This window comes from Diabrotica undecimpunctata, chromosome 1 (genome assembly GCF_040954645.1).
Source record: "Diabrotica undecimpunctata isolate CICGRU chromosome 1, icDiaUnde3, whole genome shotgun sequence".
Taxonomy (NCBI): domain Eukaryota; kingdom Metazoa; phylum Arthropoda; class Insecta; order Coleoptera; family Chrysomelidae; genus Diabrotica; species Diabrotica undecimpunctata.
Genome location: NC_092803.1, coordinates 66,682,735 through 66,705,007, shown reverse-complemented (window position 1 = coordinate 66,705,007; position 22,273 = coordinate 66,682,735). Strand labels below are relative to the sequence as shown.

The 22,273-nt window shown below is 32.2% G+C and overlaps 1 protein-coding gene across 1 annotated transcript in view; it reads left to right on the top strand.

The window, feature by feature from the left end:
- The window catches only part of LOC140451325 (glutamate receptor ionotropic, delta-1-like), a 93,527-nt gene that overhangs the window by 39,788 nt on the left and 31,466 nt on the right, over positions 1–22,273 (top strand). Inside the window, exons 5-8 of the mRNA XM_072545093.1 lie at positions 6,880–7,072; positions 9,488–9,655; positions 15,029–15,258; positions 17,841–18,049. Of these exons, the coding sequence (XP_072401194.1) occupies positions 6,880–7,072; positions 9,488–9,655; positions 15,029–15,258; positions 17,841–18,049 (800 nt within the window). The remainder of the gene's footprint in view (positions 1–6,879; positions 7,073–9,487; positions 9,656–15,028; positions 15,259–17,840; positions 18,050–22,273) is intronic.

Here is a 22,273-nt window from a genome sequence, read left to right as displayed (position 1 = left end):
TACTGGTTTAACATACAATTGTTTATTGCAAATTTCCCAATTTGCAATTAAAAATGGTATTTGAAAATATGATATTTGAAATCCTTGTCGTCCGAGACAGCGATTAAAAAAAAAAGAGCAAAATTGGTTAACAAGAATCCGAGATAATGCAATTTTTAGCGCGCGCTATGATTTTGAACTCGCCGATTCACATTTCGAGTGAATGTCCCCACCACCACCTCTCATGCATTCCAAGCGACATTTTACGCCAAAAAGGTTTTTTATTTGTCTTTTTTATGGATGTTGCCATGAAGCGCATTATGTAAAACTTTGGATATAAAAAGTACTTGACAAGACGAAGGTATTTGTTTAAAAACGAGCCCTCTATCACTTATGGTTACACCGCAAATGTATGCCAACTTTGACCTTCAATATCTCGGCAACCAGTAAGCCGAATGTATCTTTTTTTTTCAAAGAAGCGTCTTTTAATGTTCTTTAAGTGTATAAATTTTGAAATTGAAATGTTTAAAGCTCGTAAAGTTATTCAATTTGTTTATAAGCCTAATAAAAAATGTTTTAAACTTTAAAAAAAATTCTAGGCTCTTATAGTGAACCGATTTGAATTTTACAAAAAGCGTTTGAAAGTTTGAGCCTTCCTTTAAGTGTAAAAAATTTGCAACTATCTGAGGGCCTTATTTAGGGCCCACTATAAATTTGAAAATTTGCGATATTTTTCCAGTAGGCTGGATTGCAAAATTATTATGCAAAACCTATCTGACCGATCTTAACAAAATTTAGCACACGTTTCAAACATATTAAAAGGTTTTTCTAGACGGAATATGGAGCTTGTAAGTCAAGTTTAGAATGTCGAAAACATTTAAAGGATTTTCATTTTTTTGTACTTTTTTTCCAATTATTGCTATTTTTTCAACATAGCTAACGAAATATTGTGTAAAATTGAATAACGAAACTTTTAACTTCTTATAATTTTTTCTTTAGGATTAATATTTTTCGAATTATAAACGAAAATAGGAGCAAAAAAATGAGAAATTTTCAATTGTTTTCAGATTTTGTTAAATAAAAAATTTAGCACAGGGTTTGCGACTGGTGCATATCGTGATTATCGATATTGGGCACATCCTGAAGTGATTTCAGCAAAAAAATAGCTTCCTATGGAAAATGTCCAATCCAAAACAGATCCCGCCTAGACTATCATGTGCATTATTCTTAAGCGGCATGGTTTTGTATCATCTATTCATACCGTCTAAGGTATTAATTTCCTGTTTTCCTCTTTAATTTCTGGTCCAATGGTGTAACCGAAAAATAGTCACATTAGATTTGCTCTTCAAAAAAATATCAGAGAAGATTGCTGGTAGTAAAATATTAGAAACCGATTGCATCGAAGAGAGCTGGAAAACTCAAAAATAACATAAATAACGCAGCAACAGAACCAGTATCAGTAATCAACAGGAGAGAGGAAAGTAATAAATACTGAACTGAGTTTATTAGTCTAACTTATTAACTTTATTTATTATAAAAATGTTCTAACACTTAGTTTATTAAGGTCTTTATTTGTACAATATTACACTAATTATTTATTTCACATTATAATTATATAATTTATTTACATTAATTACAATTTATTTATCCCGACAATACGCGCATTACATTCCAAAATTCGACTGGATATTATTATTCAGACTAACTTACACAATGAGAATTCCTCTATATATATTTATTAACAGTTGTTCGGGAATTCCTTCGAAGCGGACGGATGTTGACCTGTGCTGACCCTTGCACTGTCTCGAACGGCATGGAAGAAGACCGGTTTTATCGTAGGGGAAACTACTAGAATAATAACATGTTTACAGGTTAAATATTAGTCATATTTATTGTAACAATACTAACATATCAAAGAAGAAAACTCCATGGTTTAGAGAGGAGTAAAGACAAAATGTGAAGAAAACAAGAAAGCCTTTTTACAATATACAACAGAACCTACACAACAGGCATACAACCACTATAAACGAATCAAAAATCAAACAAATACTCTTCTCTGACAGAGCTTCTCAAAACAGGTGGAACACGACTTCTACAGAACACAGAAAGAAATATGGAAAATAATCAGAGGCCAAAGAAAAGAAATACACGAACAAAAAAACGAAACACATTCAGAAGAAAACATAGCCAGACTACTTTCAATCCCTATTTGCTAAAAGTGACGATAATGAACCACCAACACCACAGACAATGGTAAACAAAGAAATAGATATTAAGGAGAAAAACCGAAGCACCAGTTCTGACCATACCACTACTAAAACTAATCCAAAAAATACTACAACAAAGCAGATTTCCTCAAGAATGGTGATCAAGCATTTTAATACAGCTCTAAAAAAAGGGAGACAAATCAGACTCGAAAAATTAGAGAGGAATTAATTTATTAGACACAACACTAAAATTAACAACCAACGTGATAACAAATAAACTGAATGAAATTGTACACCAGCAGAACGACAAGGTTTTAGGTCGGGAAGATCAAGCACCGACGCTATATTTATAATGAGCCAAGTGCAAGAGAAACCGTTAGAATACAACAAACCGGCATATCTATATTTCGTGGACCTCACATTTGACCGGGTCAAGTTAAAGAACGTTATCCACTTATTGTAAGCAATAGAGATACCTTTAGGAATAATCAAAACGATCAAAAATATCTACCAAAACAACACAATAAAAGTAAAAGTAGAAGAAGGACTAACTGAGCATATTAAAGCTAGCAATGGAATAAGATAGGGGGATTTTCCGACTCGACTATTGTTTAATCTTATAATGGATGAAATAATAAAAAAGAAGAACTAAAAAAGGATACCAAATGGGAGAACAACAACTTAAAATAGTCTACACAGCAGTTATGAGACCCATAGTAACGTATGCATCAGAAACATGAAGTTAAACTAGTGAATAAGAGGAACAACTTCTTAGATGGAAAAGAAAAATATATGAACCTATACAGGAAAATGGAAAATGGCGTAAAAAAATGAACCACGAAATAAATAAAATATTTATTAGACCGACTATCAAAAAAGAAATACGAAGTAACCGACTGAGTTGGTTGGGACACATAGAAAGGATGGAGGATAAGAGAAATACAAAAACGGTACTTAAAAAATAAATAAACGGGAAGAGATCAAGAGGTAGGCCCATAAAGAGTTGGATTGATGGTATTAACCAGGATTTAAAAGTACTAGGAATACGAGAATGGGAAGAATAAGCAAAGAAAAGAAAAACATGGTAAAGTATAGTTAAGATATCAACATATACATGACACTGAAACGATCACCTTAAAGAAGACAAATTAGAAAGTAACGATTTTAGATCTGAAACTCTGGACTTTTTAAGGAGTTATGCATGTGGCTGGTCTCCACACCATGTAAAACTTTAGAGCCTAAAAACCCCAACGGGCAATCATGGCCCTCCATGGGCTGATGATGATTCACTTATTGTACGCAAAATGTATACCTCTAGGGATAATCAAAATAGTAAATACACATAGAAAATATCAGTCAGAACAACCCAATAAAAGTAAAAGTAGAAGAAGAAATAACTACCCAATTAAATTTGGCAATGAAATTAAAGAGGGGGACTTCCTGAGTTCTCTGTTGTTTAACCTGATCATGGATGAAATATTAAAAAAATAAAAAGGAAAAAAATACCAAATGATAAAACATCAACTTAAAATAATCTGCTATGCATACGACGCAACACTAATATCTCAAAGTGATGATTCATATTAATTTTCCCAAAAGGGGCAAAATGGACCGATTTAAATGTCTAGGCATCACACTATGATATACGCCGCAGGAACATGACCCAACACAGAGAGAACACTATAGGAGAGAGACACTATAGGATAGGGCTAGAAGTACAGATAAACGACGTTGATGCAAAGTAGAGAACATCAAGGATTGGGTAAAAAATAAAAAAGTAGAAATGATGATATAAGATGAATAACAATAAGTAGAGTAGTAAAGATTTCGGAAGACGGTTTCCCAATAGGAAGACGATCAGTGGGAAAATCACGAAAACGATGAAACGATAACTTACTGAGGCACATTGAAAAATAGACAGTCATATATACATAAAGAGAATAAAAAGAAGAAGTATTGCTTACATACAAACCGTATTGTTGTGATTTGGTTTTTAACAATTATTACCGGCTATTTGTAGACATCGCAAGAGTGTCTTAAGAGCGATGAAGTCAAATTTTGTCTAAAAATTGTTATTTTATTAGTTTGTCTACTATTTTGACATTTAAATCTAGAAAATACTTTTTGACAGAGATAAATTTTGAATAAGTAAATAATTTACTTACGTTATTACAGTATAACAGTATTAGTTTTCTTCTGTTGGTGCCTATGCTCTGTGGATGTTGGCAATCATGTTGGTCCATGCAACTTTGTTAAGAGCTGCTCTAAATATATGTATGATAGTTATTCCTGACCACTGTCTAATGTTCTTCAACCACGATGTCCTTCTGCGCCTTGAGATCTTTTGCCTTCTATCTTGCCTTGTAAAATTAGTTAAATTATATAAAATATATAATATATAGGCATAATTTCCAGATCTTTATACATACGTTGGATCACGGTGTTGTCTGTAACATAATGGATATAGGAAATTCTGAGCATGCGGCGGTACCACCACATTTCGGAGGCTTCTAATCGTTTGGATGTTGCCTCCGTTAATGTCCAGGCTTCGACTCCATATAAAAGGGTAGAAAATACATAGCATCTCAAGACTCGCGTTCTTATATCAATGTTCAGGGGCATATTACATAAAATCTTCCTGAGGCGATTGAAGACGGCTCTCGCCTTTTCTATACGACATCTTATTTCCTGTGAGTATTTATTTATTTCCCATTCCTTATTTAGGCTGCATCCAAGTTATGTAATTTTGTCATTTATTTTCAAGGGTTCATTATTAGCTGTGAATTGGTGCTGTATTACTACTTACTACAAGAATTTTGGTCTTCTTACACTTTAATTTCATGCCGTATATGTCACAGGCTTCCACTACACGGTTTATTAATGTTTGCAGATCCTCCGCATTATCAGCAATCAAAACCGTATCGGCCGCATATCTTCAATTGTTTATGATTTCACTATTGATTTTTATACCTTCTCTTAAACCATCAATAGCTTTCCTGAACAGCATTTCCGAGTAAGTATTGAACAACGTCGGCGATAAAATGCAGCCCTCACGTACTTCCCGTTTTATCATGAATTATTGTGAGGTTTCGTTGTCTACTCGTACAGTTGCCTTTGCTCTTAGTATAAATTTTTAATTAGGCGTACATCTTTGTCATCAATACTAGATATATATATATATATATATATATATATATATATATATATATATATATATATATATATATATATATATATATATATAATTTTATGTATAGAATATAGAAATAATTTTTGATGTTGCACCTTTTCGAATGCTTTTTCAAAGTCTATAAAGCATGCGTAGACCTCGAAATTTACGTCTTGAGGTCTTTGTATTAATCCTTGTATGAAAAATAGGGCCTTTCGCGTTCCCAATCCGCTTCTAAACACAAACTGAACACTGCTAATGTTTTCTTCAAGTTTTCTATATATGTGAGAGTGAATAACAGAAAGAACGATTTTGAGTGCATGGCTCATTAAGCTTATAATTTTGTAATTAGAGCATCTGGTGGCATTTCCTTTTTGGGGAGAGGGATGAAGGTGGAAAATAGCCAATCTGTAGAAAATAGATTTTGTTGAGTAGACTCGTTAGGAGCTTGAATGTTTCAGCTTGTATGTTATCAGGTCCAGGTGCTTTGTTGGTTTTTAGTCTTTTTATTGCATATGTTACTTCACTGAGCGTTATTTATGGTCCTGAACATCCATAAACACTGACCCCTCTCTTGGTCTTCCTTGAATAATTCTTCCATGAATCTCTTAAGTATTATCTTATTTTCGTAGAGCAGATTGTTGTGCTCGTCTAGTATTAAGTTATGACTTTGTGATCCGTTTCCTCTTGTTTAGTTTTTGATCTTTTTATGTAGGTTAAGAGTGTCATGCGTTTGTTCTAGGGATTCTATTTCTATGCATTGATCTTGTAGCCATGATTCTTTTGCTTCTTTAATCTTTTCCTTAATAATTTTGATTATTTCTCTATACTTTTCCTCATTCTTATTTCTGTGTTTTTTTCGTTCTTCCATTGGCTCTAATATTTCTTGTCTAGTCCATGGCTGTTTCTTTATATTGTTTTCTGGTTTAAGTTTATTATCTACCTTTAAGTTTATTATCTACCACTGAATTACAGATATTTTTGATTTTATTTCTCATATCATCCACACTTATGTTTTCTTGATTAATATCTGAGATTACCACGCTGTTTATTTTGTTATTGATCTCCGCTTTGACTTCTTCTCTTGTGGTTTTTTTTTAACTTTCAACTTCTGAATCTGAATTCCGTCCTTTTATGGACTTTTTTCATGTGGAGTTTGAAACTTCCTAGTAAAAGATTATGGTCTGATGGAACATCTGTTCCCGGATATGTTTTTGCGGATTTTACGGAATTCTGAAATCGTTTATTGATGATGATGTAGTCAATCTGGTTTCTAATCATTTTTTTTTGACAGTCATCTGGAGATTTCCAGGTGTAGAGTCTTCGAGGTGGTAATTGGAAAAAGGTGGAATTGGAACAGTATTAGTCGTACAGTGAAATAATTTTTTTTTTAATTTATTTCTTTTATTTCTTATTTATTTTTGTAATTGTCTAGATATATATATATATATATATATATATATATATATATATATGTATATATATATATATATATATATTAATTAATCATATGTTGTTCTCTAGGTATATGGGATCCAGTAAACATTACCAGAAATCTAAAGCCTTTTGTGGACTCCGACAGTAGACAGGACTTTTACAAATTTCCCCTTATTTTTGGAGTAGTTAATACAGCTGCTGAAGGAACTCTTAAAGAGAGTGATATTGCACCAAAGAGAAAGCATTTTGCAAATTATATTGCCGACTTCTATAATACAAGGTAATATTAAAAAAATAAATCTTACTATACATATCAATGTTTCTAGGTAATTAAATAAAGTGTTCAAGATATTTTTATAAAAAAAGTTTTTATAACCGATAGACAAGAAAAGGGAGCAGAGAATATTTTGACTGATTGTGTTACTTTTGTGATAATCCTCTCCACTGGATAACTGGATAACACTCCAGTCGTCAGCGACGAAAATACCACTGAACCTCTAAAAATTATAAGAACAAGCTGAATTTTGCTGAGAATGTCAATTTGGAGTCCCAAAAAAGATAAAATAAAATTTAGCAGTCCCAAATAAAATTTAGCAGTCACCCCGGGCCTTCCCCTAAAACCTCCCTCCGTAGGGGAGGAAACGGAAAAAATCAATTTACCAACAATATGTACACCGTATAAAAAAAATGTTTTAAATAAAATATGTAGCGGAGATAATTTAAAACAGTAATGTTTATTAGCACTTTTTGTGTAAAATAAACTGTTTAAAAAAAAAAAAAACGATTGTGAATGTTTTTTAATGTTTGTTGCGCACGCGAAATTAATTTTAAATAAAATTTGTATTAACTCGACGGTAAAAAATTCGATATCTTTTACCAATGTGTGATATCGACAAAAATCAAATGGATTTTTAAAGGTAAATGGTGCTGCTTTTATATTCAATTTTTGTATTTTGCCGAAAATAAATTTGTTTTTTATAAGGGTGTTAAATACATAAACCTTGTGCGATTTCTGCGATTTTTTACGATTCTCATGATATCAATAAATTTTTTTACTTTCATTGGTTGATCAGTAAGAAAATTTCCATTTTTATAGTCTAATCTTTAACAAATAGCATAAAATTTCGATTTGAGTTTTGTTAACAATTTGACTTTAAATTAGAGGCAACAAATTTAAACTTTTACATTACAAACGATCTAAAATGTTTAGAACTGCTTTGTTTTGCTTGGACAACTTACGTCTTTTAAAACTACTTAATTTCAGCTACAAATTCCACCAAATACCGTTTTTATGGAGGCATTTCCCGTGACATGCAATCGTTTGTAATCTGAAAGTTTATAATCTGCGTTTTCTAAGCATTTCAAAATCCTCATATTTGTTGCCAAAACTCAAAATCCAAATTTTATGTTATAGGTATTAAAACTAGGCTCTAAGAATGAAACTTCCATTACGACTGGTCAATGAAATTGATAAATTTTATTGATCTCATGAGAATCGTAAAAAATGATAAAAGTAGCGCAACGTTAATTTATTTAACATATTTATAAAAAATTGCTATTTGCGTCAGAATACAAAGATTTCATCCAAAAGCTGCACTCTTCACATTTAAAACGCATTTTGATTTTTGTCATTAGGACGTTCTGATCAACAGATATCGGATTTTTACCGTCGAGTTGATACAAATTATATTTAAAATTATTGATTTCGCATCCTTAACTGACGTCCAACATCGCCGGTCGCTTCAACCGTGGTTTTTGAGAGAACGAAAAAAGTGCTGATAAAAATGTTTGTTTAAAATCATCTCAGCTTCATTTTTTATTTAAAACATTATCCTGCGAGGGCAGTTTTAGGAGAAGCTGAGAACATCTTTATCAGTATCTGTACACATAAAAAAAGTTATAGCCCTTTGAATTTACAAAATGAAAATCGATTTTTTTTCATATATCGAAAACTCTTGAAGATTTTATATTGAAAATAAACATTTGGCTTTCTTATGGCAGGAACATTTTTAAAAAATAATAACAGTTAAATTTGCGCACCTTATAAAACTTTAGGGTTTTGTTTAACCTTTAACCCTTAAACCTCCCAAAATGTTTGTGTACGTTTCAGTTAAAGTATTATTGTAGAACCAATGGCCAAACACAATGTTTTTCAACCTTTTTTGCCTCTCAGTACTTTTTGGATTAGCCAGTTTTTTTGAGATGCTGTTTCTTTTTTAATATGCTTCAAATTTTGGCAATAAGAGGCAAAACAGTTTTAAAAACATTGTGTTTAACAAGTGGCGCCACAATACTAATTTAATTGAAACGTACACAAATTTGGGGGGAGAACAGAACAAGAGAACAAAACCCCCATAAAATTTTTATGGGTTGCACAAATTTTATTTTTATTTTTTTAAGATGTTGCTGTCATAAGAAAAGCCACATGTCCATTTTCAATATAAAATCTTTAACAGTTTCCAATATATGGAAAAAATCGATTTTAATTTCGTAACTTAAAAGGGCTGTAACTTTTTTATGTGCACATTGATATAAGGGTAAGTTAGGTTCAATCGAAGTATTTTTGGTTCCAGAATATGTGTGATTTAATTTATGTTACTATTTAAGTTTTTGTTACACACTGTATTGCCCCTTTTAATACACTTTACAATGTAAATGCTTAAATTAATCATTTACTAAAAACATTATGTTTTAGTAAAATTTTTGTGGGATTCATCAAAATTGGACATAGAGAAAACGGAGAATGGACTGATTTCTTAAGTTCAATAAAATCAGAAGATATCGATTTAAGTGCAGAAGGTGTTTCAAGAACACTGGAACGTACTAATGATTTTACCTTTAGTTATACTATCATCAGAAATACGTAAGTATAAACGATGCTACGAAAGCAATTTTTTATATTTTTCTTTTATGCTATATAATTTGGTTGGGTGATTAAGCATATAAATCTGACTTAGAAAACTTAAGTTAAAGTCATACACTGGACCTAAACATGGCTTCCAAAGTATTTTAAAAAATGAGCATGACAGCGATTGGAAGAAAATTTTCCAGAAATAGTAAGGAGTTTCAACAGGAATGTACTCTGAAAATAAGAAACTGAGAACGGCAAAAACATTATCATTGGCCGGGCATTATAAGGTGATAAAAACGACTATAGATATGTCAAAAGCTCCAAAATTAAAAATTTATTTACTGCAAAAGGATTTAAGTAAATATACCCAGAATGGTGAAGAGATTCTGAAAGAACTTTTTACGAAGCACTTTTATAAGTCTAAAATTATACTGATACCTGAACATGCCAACAAATTGAACTGAAGACCATAAGTTACGGTTTAAGATGATGTGTAGCAGAAGAAGTGGTAGATCAGGACAAAGTCAAATGAGCAATAAACTTATTTAAGCCGTATAAATTGAGACTGAATTTATGCAATACTTCTACAAAAAGGAAATTTCATTCTGTACAAAATATGTATAATGCTAAAGGCTACCTTAGAAGGTACATAGCAAGATCATGAGCAAAATAAACCTAGCAACACTTTACAGAAGTATCTACAAACTATAAGTCTGATGTCAAGTTCGATAAAATCTGCTCGGTGGGCGATAGCAATGTTGTAATGGTTTAAACTCCGATAAGACTGTACCAATTTACATATAGAGCAAGAGCCTCTATGGAAGTGGGACTACATTACCTCATACAGTTGTTGATGGAGTCTGTTTTAAAAAACAATAGGTATGCTGGCTGCATTTCTCTATATAGAGAGATTTTACGAACACCTTTTACGAAGTAATTAAAAAAACAAATAAATATAATAGACATATTAAATTTGCTGCATATGGACTAACTGAAGGCTACAAATACTCTGTCATGTACATAAAGTTACGGGGATATAAAGGGTGTTTTTTTAGAGCTATAGAATTTGAAGAATTATCTTTTGGCATTTTAATTCAAATATTATTTCTGGCATATGACCGTCATGGCTGGCTCTGACGTAGTTTAATCTGGAGATTCAATTTTCGATAACTTTTTCCAATATTTGTCGCTATATATTGGCAATAACGCGCCGACTGTTGTCCTCCAAGTTATCAATCGTTTAGTGCTTATCGACGTAGACTAACACACTCACATATCGCCACAATAGTCTAGCAGTGTTAAATCGCACGATATTGGATGTCAATTAATGGTCCAAAAAGGTAAAACTATGCGGTTACCAAACGTTTCCTTCAATAAATCAATTGTGGCACGACCTGTGTGACATGTTGCGCTATCTTATTGAAACGACAGCTTCTACACATCATGGTTGTTTAGTTGAGAAATGAAAAAGGCAATAATCATGGCTCTATACCAGTCACCATTGACTGTATCATTCTGTCCAGCACCGTTTTTAAAGAAATACGGTCCGATTATTTTGACAGACCATAAAATACACCAAACAATCAGTTTTCAAATCCTGTCATGAACCAGCTACTTGTAGTCATTTAGGCTATTTTAAAACTTTATCCTGGGTCAAAGAGAGATTTTACTGGCCAAAGATGAGAAGAGACGTCCTCAAATACGTTCGTTCTTACCAAGTCTGTGGAGCTCAGAAAGCTAAAAATGTTCCTCAAATGAGCAACAATAAATATCTACCATACTAGTAATATGAATATTATACCTTCGTCGTAAAACGTCCACACCTAACTTTATTGTCTAGAAATTTTTACCTCACATATCTATATATGTTATATTACGTCTATAGTAAAAACGGTTATTTTACTATTTGCTATCTGACACTAATACATACAGTGTGTCACAAGATTCGTGAAAACACCTCTCGTGTATTTGTACCGATGTATCTTACCTGTCTATGTAAATTGATGTTTGTTGGAACCCCTATAATTCATGGTTAGTCACGTTATTTTTACTTTCGACGTCATGCGATTTACCTTAAATTTTTCATCCTACCTTATAACACCCCTTACCTCATTTCTGTTGATAAAATAACAGTTATATATGCTGTGCAGTAATCCTTAGGAGTGAAGAAAGCTTATCATGTGTTACCTTACAAAAATTTACCTTACCTTCAAATGAAAATTGAAGGGTACCTTACCTGTTGGAAACATACCTTCCAACGAAAGTTAAAAAAAAATTTACCTTACCTTTAAATGAAAATTGAAGGGTACCTTACCTGATGGAAACATGACTTACCTTACCTTCCAACGAAAATTGACAAAAATTTACCTTACCTTCAAATGAAAATTGAAGGGTACCTTACATGTTGGAAACATACCTTACCTTAAAACGAAAACTGAAAAATTACCGTATCTTGAGTAAAATTACCTTGCCTCCAAATGGACTAATTGAGAACTACCTTACTTAAGGAAAACTAAGATTTCCTTGCCTTTACCTTTTACAAAGCACAATTACCTTATACGTTATCTTTACATATACATTGTTTCTAACAAGATTTCACCTAAATTCCTGAACACACCATCTAGCTGTAACATCTCTGTCGTGTTTAGAATTTCCAAATCAAGTAGCTCTCTTCTACTTAGCTTAACTTTTGATGTGAGATCCAACATAGAGATAACATCTCCTTTAACCCTTTTCGTCATAGGGATCAGCATCTGCCAGAGATACTAGGCACTGAGGAAGGCTAGGACTGATGTTAGCGGACGTTCGCCAGTTGACTCGCCGAAAATAGTGTCTGGATCCTAGTTTATATTGACCATCTGTGGTAAGAATTCAGCCATTCTGCAACCGTAAAGAGGACCTAAGAGATTTGTCCCGTCAATACCAGAATAAATACCCTATGTGCACTCCCTGCTCCTAAACCTCAGGTTTTGCAACCACCTTACTGAAATATAATTTTTTAACTCTATTAAATCTCCATCTCTTGTCAATGCTGTATAGACTTTTGATAATCATTAACAGATACTGCGTACTCAAATCCCCATTACAATTTTCCTTGTTAGTTACAAACTCCCCTTTTATCTAGTCAAACTTAACCTTAGCCTTATTACCTTTACATCTGGTTACGAAAAACATTGGCATACTAATCGTCAATTATTACCACCTATATTTCGATAAGTACCAATAACTAGATTTTTAGCTACCTTCGTACATAACTGGACCAATGTTCAATATATTTTTATAGTGATGATATTTAAGAAAAATACTCGTACTATTTACTGATACGATGTTATTTAACCCAAAGTGCCTTACGTTAACAATATCACCACGAACTCACTCTCTCGTTCATTGTTTAACGATCTCCATGTTGTCATGTTTGCCTTACGTGTCCTGCTTTGCTGTAATAATATTGAGCGGATAACCTCTTATACATTTTGATACATATGTGTATATATTAACATAGTTGTACAAATATATTATATAGGTTATATACATTTATTAAGCTTATACCTTTATAAATTTTGTAAAAATTGTAAAATTACTTTTATCTTTTGACTATCGTGTTATAATATTTAGTGTATCGTTTATATTAGGTTATAATGTTACTTGGTCATATTTTACGTATGTGTTATCGTGGTACCGTAAATTTTCCTTGTCTTTCTCAACTTGTCTTTACGATTGTTCTTACATGCTTCCTTGTTTCACAGTTCCGATGCAAACTCAGTACACTCAGTTTACATCGTGGAAAGGGCTGTGAAGCATATTTACAATTTCTTTAAATTATTCCCCTTAGAAAATTACTTTCACACCACCTATGTTTATATATTTTGTTAGAAACCTTAAAAATACCCCAAAAGCAACGAGCGATTTGTCATGCTTTTTTTAAACAACGAAATAATTCGCCAAATATTCCCTGCTCTTTTTATCTATCATTTGTTAAGTAGAAACCCTTCCTAGTAATAAAGAAATCAGTTTCTATTGCCAAATACCCTGCTCACATTCTAAGAAAAGCAGAGATGTTGGTTTTCGATGAAATTATAATTCATGTCGAGAGAAAGTGGTTAGGTTACAAAAACGACTACACTAGCCGTGCCATTTAAGTATCATTTTTGCGTGGTACTCTTCGGCCAATACTCTTACTCTTTTTTATCCTTAGCTTATCTAAGATCAGAATTTGAATTTATTTTCGAGTTGGTTCCTGTGGCAAGCGGATTGTCTCTATTAAACGGCGGTTAGTGTATTTCAATTTACCCTTCTGTTTGCAGTTCGTCTCTACTGTTCGTCTCTACGTTTCGTCTCTACTGTTCGTCTCTACTATTTACTACTACGTTCATCTCTACTATTTACTGCTTCGTGTATTACTACTGCATGCTGTTCTTGTTCGGCTGCTTCTTTTTCTTCCTTTTCTTTCTGCCTACATCAATTTTAGAGATTGCAGATTGAAACACCGTAATTCGTTACTGTACCTGAATCATCCACGCCTCTTGAGCAGTCCCCAATGTACATGTTGCAAGGCCAACGCTTCAAGTGCCTTTATTATTGAGACCTTTCTATGAAAGACGTCATTACATGTGCCTATTGGCTGCCGGATAAGTACAATGCAGATTATCCAATTGTGAGTACCGACATTTTTACCTAAATCGTATAGAAGTTGATTTACGACTTCAGTTGAATGTACCTTACTTATTTATGGATGTTTACTTTAATTCCAACCAAACGAACTATTATAAGTATAAAACTACTGTATATTATATACGTATAAATTTAAATGTAACCATTTGTTTTATATTTATTGTTATTGATTTACATTACTATTTGATTTATCATATTATAAACAGTGTGTATGTGTCGAAATATTAAGTGTGTACCGCACAATCATAATACCTTTTCTCTCACGGTTTACTTTATTCTCGCGTGATTATCTTAACTGTACCTTACCTTTCTTGTTATCTTATTTTATATGTCTTAAGGTTTTCTTGTTCCTCTAAAAATAAGGTGGTGCCCAAATATTTCCCTTCACTTATCTTCTAACCTCTCTTATCTTTATCTACTAACTTCTCTTCTCTTTATCTTCTAACTTCTCTTCCCTGTATTTTCAGTACTTCTCTACCTGATTCTTTATATTTGAGATGTAATAAGAGCTCCGACCAAGAGACCTCTACAAGACTGAAGCCCGAGCCTAGTACCGTCTTTGTGTAACCTCTACTCTATCATTAAAGAGGCTACAAGCAAAGAAAATGAAAAAAAAAATATCACGGATTTTTTTTTATTCTCAGAATTTAGTTTATAAAAACAGTTTAATACAATTTTTAGTATATTTATTTCAATAATGTTTTTTAATTTTAGAAGGAACATTTACATTGAACCTGCAGAATCGCAAAAAATGAGGGATATATTTCTCGTACCGTTTGATTACAGATTGATACTGTGCGTTGTCGGAACTGGACTAATTTTGGCCACTGTGATAACTTTAAACAACATCGTCGACTCTAGATTTTGCTCAAAAGATATTCAAAATAGAACGAAAAGCTTTTCTGAATCTGTGGTGTGGTGTATAGGAGTATTCTCCCAACAAGGTATACCTATTATTTTATTTGTACTTAAATTGAATTATGTTTGTAGTACAAAAAAATAGGTTAGTATGTAGATAGAGTGGCACTAAACAATCTTTATATAATGATTGAAAACTAATACTGAAAACACTCTACCCTGATGTTTGGCAATAAAACATTATATGCATTAGTTTTTAGTTAGTTAGCATTATATTCCAAAGTGTATAAAATTTGACTACATACTACGTGTAGTCCAGTCTGGTTAAAAAAAAAAGTCGAAAAATTTTTCGCAGATATCTGAAACTTTTAAGACATAGGTGGGGGTTCCTAGATGACGAATTGATGAAAAAGTACTCGTATTTTTGCCTTGCGATTTTTTAAACAATAATTTATGGTCACAAATTGATTTTTTGTCCATTTTCCCTTATATTTTATAATAAACAATATTTATATTATTTTTTTATATCAAGAATATCTTTATTTCCCCGTTTTTTAAATTAAAATTGATAAACAATTTACGGAGATATTTGCAAGAAAGCAGTTGTTTGCACTAATTTATAAATTTTATTAATTTTTTTATTAACAAAATAAAATGTTATTAATACATTTGAACATCGAGGAATTACCGTCTTTTGAATTCGTGCGAAATTTCCCCCCGATCGGTCAAATAGTTGAAAAGCTACCTAATTTATTTAGCTCTGAGGCTAAATATTTAAACTATTGAACTTGCTCTAACAATCATGCTAGACACATTTAGCAAATTTCATAGGATTCTTTAAGACTTAAACTATCTCAGAAGTTAAATGCATATTGCATTTTCATCGAAATTAACGTTTGAAAAAGGAGTATGCTTTTTACTTATTTTTCAAGCTACAGACTTGTACGTACAACCATTGGATAGTGGTAAAAAAGTCACATTTAAAAAATACCTTTTATGCCCAATAGAAACGAAGTTAGGGACTATTTTTTAAAAAATCATATCTCCATTGTTTATAAACATTAAGAGGCGAAATTTGCAAAAATTTTAAATAAATATCTAAAATTTATGTTGAAATTTATAGCTATAAAATTCATCTAATTTTTCAAAACTTACAGCCCATCGAAATGAAGGCACTTTCGAAAGATCGACATAGGAAAGTGGAGGGGATAACTGTTTGAGTTCCGTTTTTTTTTTCGAGATCGAAACTTCAAATTAAACCACGCACGAAAAATTTACATTATCTCGGCTTCCATTGCAGCTAGAAGCCTCTTTTTTTAATCTGGGGTAGCTCGTCGAAATATGAATAACTACAGTTTACACTGGCCGGGCAGTATGGGAAACCTCGGAAAAATTAAGTCCATTTGAAATTCACCATAAAAACTTTTTTTTTAATGTGGCTGGAATAGTCTGTTGCAGCATTAATAATGATGACATAATTTTTCAGTCCTACCAGTAACCCCTGTTTCTACTTCGGCTGGTGTTTTTGACTCATCAGTATAAAACGTGATAACAAAGTCTTTAGTTTGAGTTTAAAATCCCATTTAAAAGACATGTCTGTGAGCATGTTCATGTACTGCATTTTTCCAACATCTCTAGATGTCTACTTAGGTGGCCAAGTATTAGATACCCGTGTTAGTCTAAAACCACTTTCTAGAACCATTCTACTTACACGTATATGCAGAGAATGTAAGTCCAGCATTACTTCTAAGGCTGTAGTTGTGCAAAATTGCACTACATTTTACTAGTCATTATTAAACATATAAGTCACACTTTTTGCAACCGTGTTATTACCTTTTTAAAATAGGGCAACGGTTTTGGATGGCATATGTGGAAAGAATGGCAGAAGATGAAATATCAAACAAGAGGCAAACAAATGCCAGTAGGAAAAATAACAAGAGGAATACCGATGCTAAGATACAAAAAATAAAAAGAAAATGATCCAACGACCTTAAAAATAAAAAAAAAATGAGAAAAACCGCACGAAACAGATCAGAATGGAGAAAAAACTTTGAAAAAACTAAGATTCAAAAGGGGTTGTCAAGCCAGTGCTGATGATGATGATGATATTATTACCTTTTACTGCATTGTTTTGTTCCACCAACCCAGTGCAACATAAGTAACCATGGGCTTGATGATCATTATATATGATCAGTAAATCATTTTAAGTTGCAGATTTCATGTTTTACCACAAAGACTATCGCACATCTAAATAGCCCGTGTTGCTTTAGTCGCGATATTTGCGAGGTATGCATTCTACGTAAGTTTTCTATGAAAATAAATCCTATACGACAACCTATTCTAAAATTAATAAAGTTTTTACATTTATAATCTGACGTAGAATGGGTAATTTTCTCCTATTTGTGAATGAAACAAATGTCGTTATATTAGGATTGACTGAAAGTCCCTCTTTGGAACATCAGATAGTTACTCTGTTTAAGGCACCTTGAAAGCGTTCAGCAACAATACTTTCATGCTTATCTCTAACCACTATAACTAGATGGACTGCATAGCTAAGAGTACGAAATCCTTTTCTTTTGAGAATAGAACTTTTGAATGAACAAATGAATTTTTTTTATTTCTATAGCAATGTTAATTTAAATTGTATCCCTATTCTATTGAATTTTAGGAAGTATTTGGAAAACACGAACAAATCCAGAAAAAATCATCGTGCTGATTTCCCTAATGTTTACATTACTTATATATAACTCTTATTCTGCGTTTATTACTTCTGTATTATCTGTAGAATTATCCAGCATTCGTAGTGTTAAAGATTTGCTGGAAAGCGACTACACCATTGGATATGCTAAAGATAGCCAAGATGAAGATTATTTAAGAGTGAGTAAAACACAAAAACCATAACTTATTTTTGTTTTTCATATTGCTACATATTCTTGTTTTAATTTTTCATTATTTTTGATTCTAATATTGATAACTGTTTGTAGATCACAATTAAAAATTGCGCAATAATAATGCTTAGATCATACAGAATTTGATATTTGTTGCTTATTCTGGATCAATCAAATTTAGCATTTACAACAACATTACCCATTGGATTATTTCTGTTTTACTGTGCTAAGAAAAATAGTGCGCAAAATATAACATAATCTTTAATACACAATAAAATAACAAGAAATTACGATGTGTTTATGTAATTTTAACAGCTGATATAAAAACAGAACCAAAAAGAGGCATGAAGAATTATTACATTATAAACCAGAAGGAATAGCGTGAGAAAAAATATCTGTAACATGAAAACTATGACCAATCAACGCTATGACAAAAAATGATAGTACGTCGATAATATTGTACAGTCGGTTTATGTTCCACAATATCTGGGATTACTGGATGGTTACCAGCCGTTACTCGAGAAGAGGACTTTTCTGTTCTATCGTCTAATTATTTGAAAATTAGTATTGTTCGGATTGAGGAGGAAGAGGTAAACGAAGCATTAAGGAAATTAAAGAATAGAAAATCAGCAGGAAACGACAGAATACCGAACAAACTCCTAAAATGCGGAGAACCAGATCTGACCAAACAACTATTAAAACTAATCCAAGCAATAATAAACCAAAACATAATTTCTCAAGAATGAAAATCAAGCATCCTAATACCTCTCTTCAAAAAGGAAAACCAATAGGACTTGAAAAATTACAGAGGAATTAATTTATTAAACACAACACTAAAATTAACAACCAAAGTGATAACAAATAAACTAAATGAAATTATAACACTAACAGAAGAACAACAAGGTTTCAGGTCAGGAAGATCACGCACCGACGCTATATTTAAAAGAGGCAAGTGCAAGAGAAATCATTAGAATAAAACAAACCGGCATATCTATGTTTCTTGGTTTATGGACCTTAAGAAAGCAATTTGATCATGGCAAATTAAAGGACGTTATCCACTTATTGTACGAAATAGCGATACCTCTAGGAATATTCAAAACGATCGAAAATATTTACCAACACAACACAATAAAAGTAAAAGTGGAAGAAGAACTAACCGACCCTATTGAAGCTGGCAATTGGATAAGACAGGGAGATTCCCTGATTCCCCTATAAAAAAATAGAACTAAAAAAGGATACCAAATGGAAGAAAAACAACTTAAAATAACCTGCTATGCAGACGACGCAATACTACTCTCTCAAATTGAAGACGATTTACAACGTATGCTGCACCAATTTAATATAACCGCCAGAAAATTTAACATGTTAATTTCCCCAAAAAAGACAAAATGCATGGTTAGAACAGCACCGGCACCGATAAAATTTTCAATTTCTAATTTAACTGAGCTGCCACCGTGCTTCGGAGGGTACGTAAAGCCGTCGGTCCCGGCTACGAAAGTAGTCGTTGTCATGTTAAGGGCGCTTGCGCGACCTGAAAACTCTAACACCGGACCTTAGCCAAAAGGTTACACGAACTTTTTAGAACAGCAAATTTACTAAGATGTAAACTGGAGCTGAAAGGTCAGATAATAGAACAAGTGATGGAGTTTAAATATCTAGGCATCACATTATCTAGCAATAAAAAGCTCAAAACTGAAATGGAAGATCAAGTGAATATAGCAAAGAGAGCCGTAGGGTGCCTGCATAAAACAATATGGAGAAATAAAAATATCGGGAAAAAAATGAAAGGAAGAATTTACAAAACAGTCATCGGACCAATAATGACATACGCGGTAGAAACACGACCGACACAGAGAGGACAAAAATGATGTTAGAAACAGCAGGGATGAAACATTGATAGCAAGACACTACGGGACAGAGCTAGAAGTACAGATATACGACGTAGATGTAATATGGAGAACATCAAGAACTTTCGTAAGCCGGCGACTTTTATTTTCAAAACATTTTAGTAATTCGTAAAAATACCTTTTTATTTTTGACGTCTTCTATGTGAACGTGACGACTTCATTGCTAAATGGAAATGTGGATTTTTAATACATTATTTGAAAAGTCTTTTAAATAACTATTCAAAACAACTGTACAGTAGTTGATTTACGTATTGTTACAAATATAATTTATGAAATTTCAACAGATTTCTTAATAAAATATATTAAGTATTGGTATACTGTATTTATTGCCACCCAAAAATAAATTTTGTAAAGGCCGTTACTGGTAATGAAATGTCTTATCTACAATCTATTCCATGAATATAAGACTGTTTTTATGCGAAAACAATGTATGAAAACAGTCGTCTATTCATGGAATAGACTTTTTACCTTTTTTAAAAATCTCGTTACGTTATCAACATCAACATTGATACTTAGACAATTAAACTTAATTAACTTTTGTCAAGTAAATAATACTGTTATTGTAGACTTATTTAAAAGTCTTTGTATCTATCAACGGAAAGGCTGAATATAGATATTTTAGGAATCAGTGATGTCCAATTACCCGACTCAATATATTATACCGATACAATATATTATTCAGGAAGACGGTTCACACAAATATGGTGTCGGGATAATATTAAACAAAAACATTGATGAAGCTGTAATGAATTTTACTTCATACTCCAACAGAACTCTTACAATTAAACCAGAACAAATCCTAAATAAACATTCTACAAGTTTATGCTCCAACTTCGAAACTTTCTACGAAGACCTAGACAGTATTTTAAAATCCATTAAAACGCAAGATGTAAAAATTATAATGGGAGACTTTAACGCAAAGGTTGGGGAAGAAAAAGTAGAAGAATGTACAGGAGGATATGGTCTGGGCAACAGAAACGAAAGGGGTGACAGGCTTATCGAATTTTGTCAAAGCGTGTCAAAGCAATAATTTTGTTATAGCTAATACATTATCCAAAATGCCAAAGAGAAAACTATATACCTGGAAGTCACCAGCAGATCAAGAAGAGAGAATTGTAAGAAACCCAATAGACTATGTATTAGTTAGACAAAGATACAGGAACTCAATTATATTCGCAAAAATTTATCCAAGTGCCGACATAGGATTAGATCACAACCAAGTACTGACCAAAATTAGGCTTAAAATGAAAATAATAAAACGAAGAACAACAAATGCAAAAATCGATACAAGTAAAGTAAGGAACCCACACATAAGGCAACGCCTGGCAGATGAAATCAACAACAAAAAGACTTTCTAATATCTAATTCTAATACCAACCAGATATAAAAAGAAGCAATGGATGACGGAAGAAATTTTAGATATAATGGAAGAAAGACGTTAATATAAAAACAAAGGTAATCAGATATACAAAAAAGTGGATAAACAAATAAAATATAGAATTAAGAAAGCGAAAGAACAATGGTTAAAAGAACAATGGGTAAAAGAACAATGCGCAGAAATAGAAGGATACCAGAAAAGACATGATAGTTTTAACACACATAAAAAAATTAAAGAATTAACTCACAACAATAGAATAAGAAAACCGGGAATACTGAAAGATGCAAATGGGAAACTTGTGTTGAATACTAACACCAAATTAAAAAGATGGACAGAATACATCAACGAACTGTTCAAAGACAATAGAACAGAACTGATGGAGATAGAAGTAGAAGAGGATATGGTTTTAAAGATATTAAAATAGGAAATTAAAACAGCAATAAAAAACAGCAAAAATGGCAAAGCAGTAGGTTCAGACCAAATTCCTATAGAAACCTTAAAATGCATAAATGATGAAACCTTAGACATTATAGTAGACTTATTTAACTCAGTATACAAAACAGGACACATACCGGAACAATGGTTACTCTCCACATTTTGTGCTATCCCTAAAAATACAAACGCTAAACATTTCAGTGAATACAGAACAATATCACTAATAAGTCACATTCTCAAATTATTCCTGAAAATAATACATGGTCGTATAAATAAAAAACTGGAAGAAGGAATAGATGATAGGCAGTTTGCGTTCAGAAACGGACTAGGAACCAGAGAAGCGTTATTTGCTCTTAATGTGTTAGCTCAAAGATGCATGGATATGAATGTTGATGTGCATGTTTGTTACGTTGATTTTGAAAAAGCATTTGACAAAATAAGACATGACAAATTAGTCCAAATTCAAAAGACAAAAAACATAGACCATAGGGAT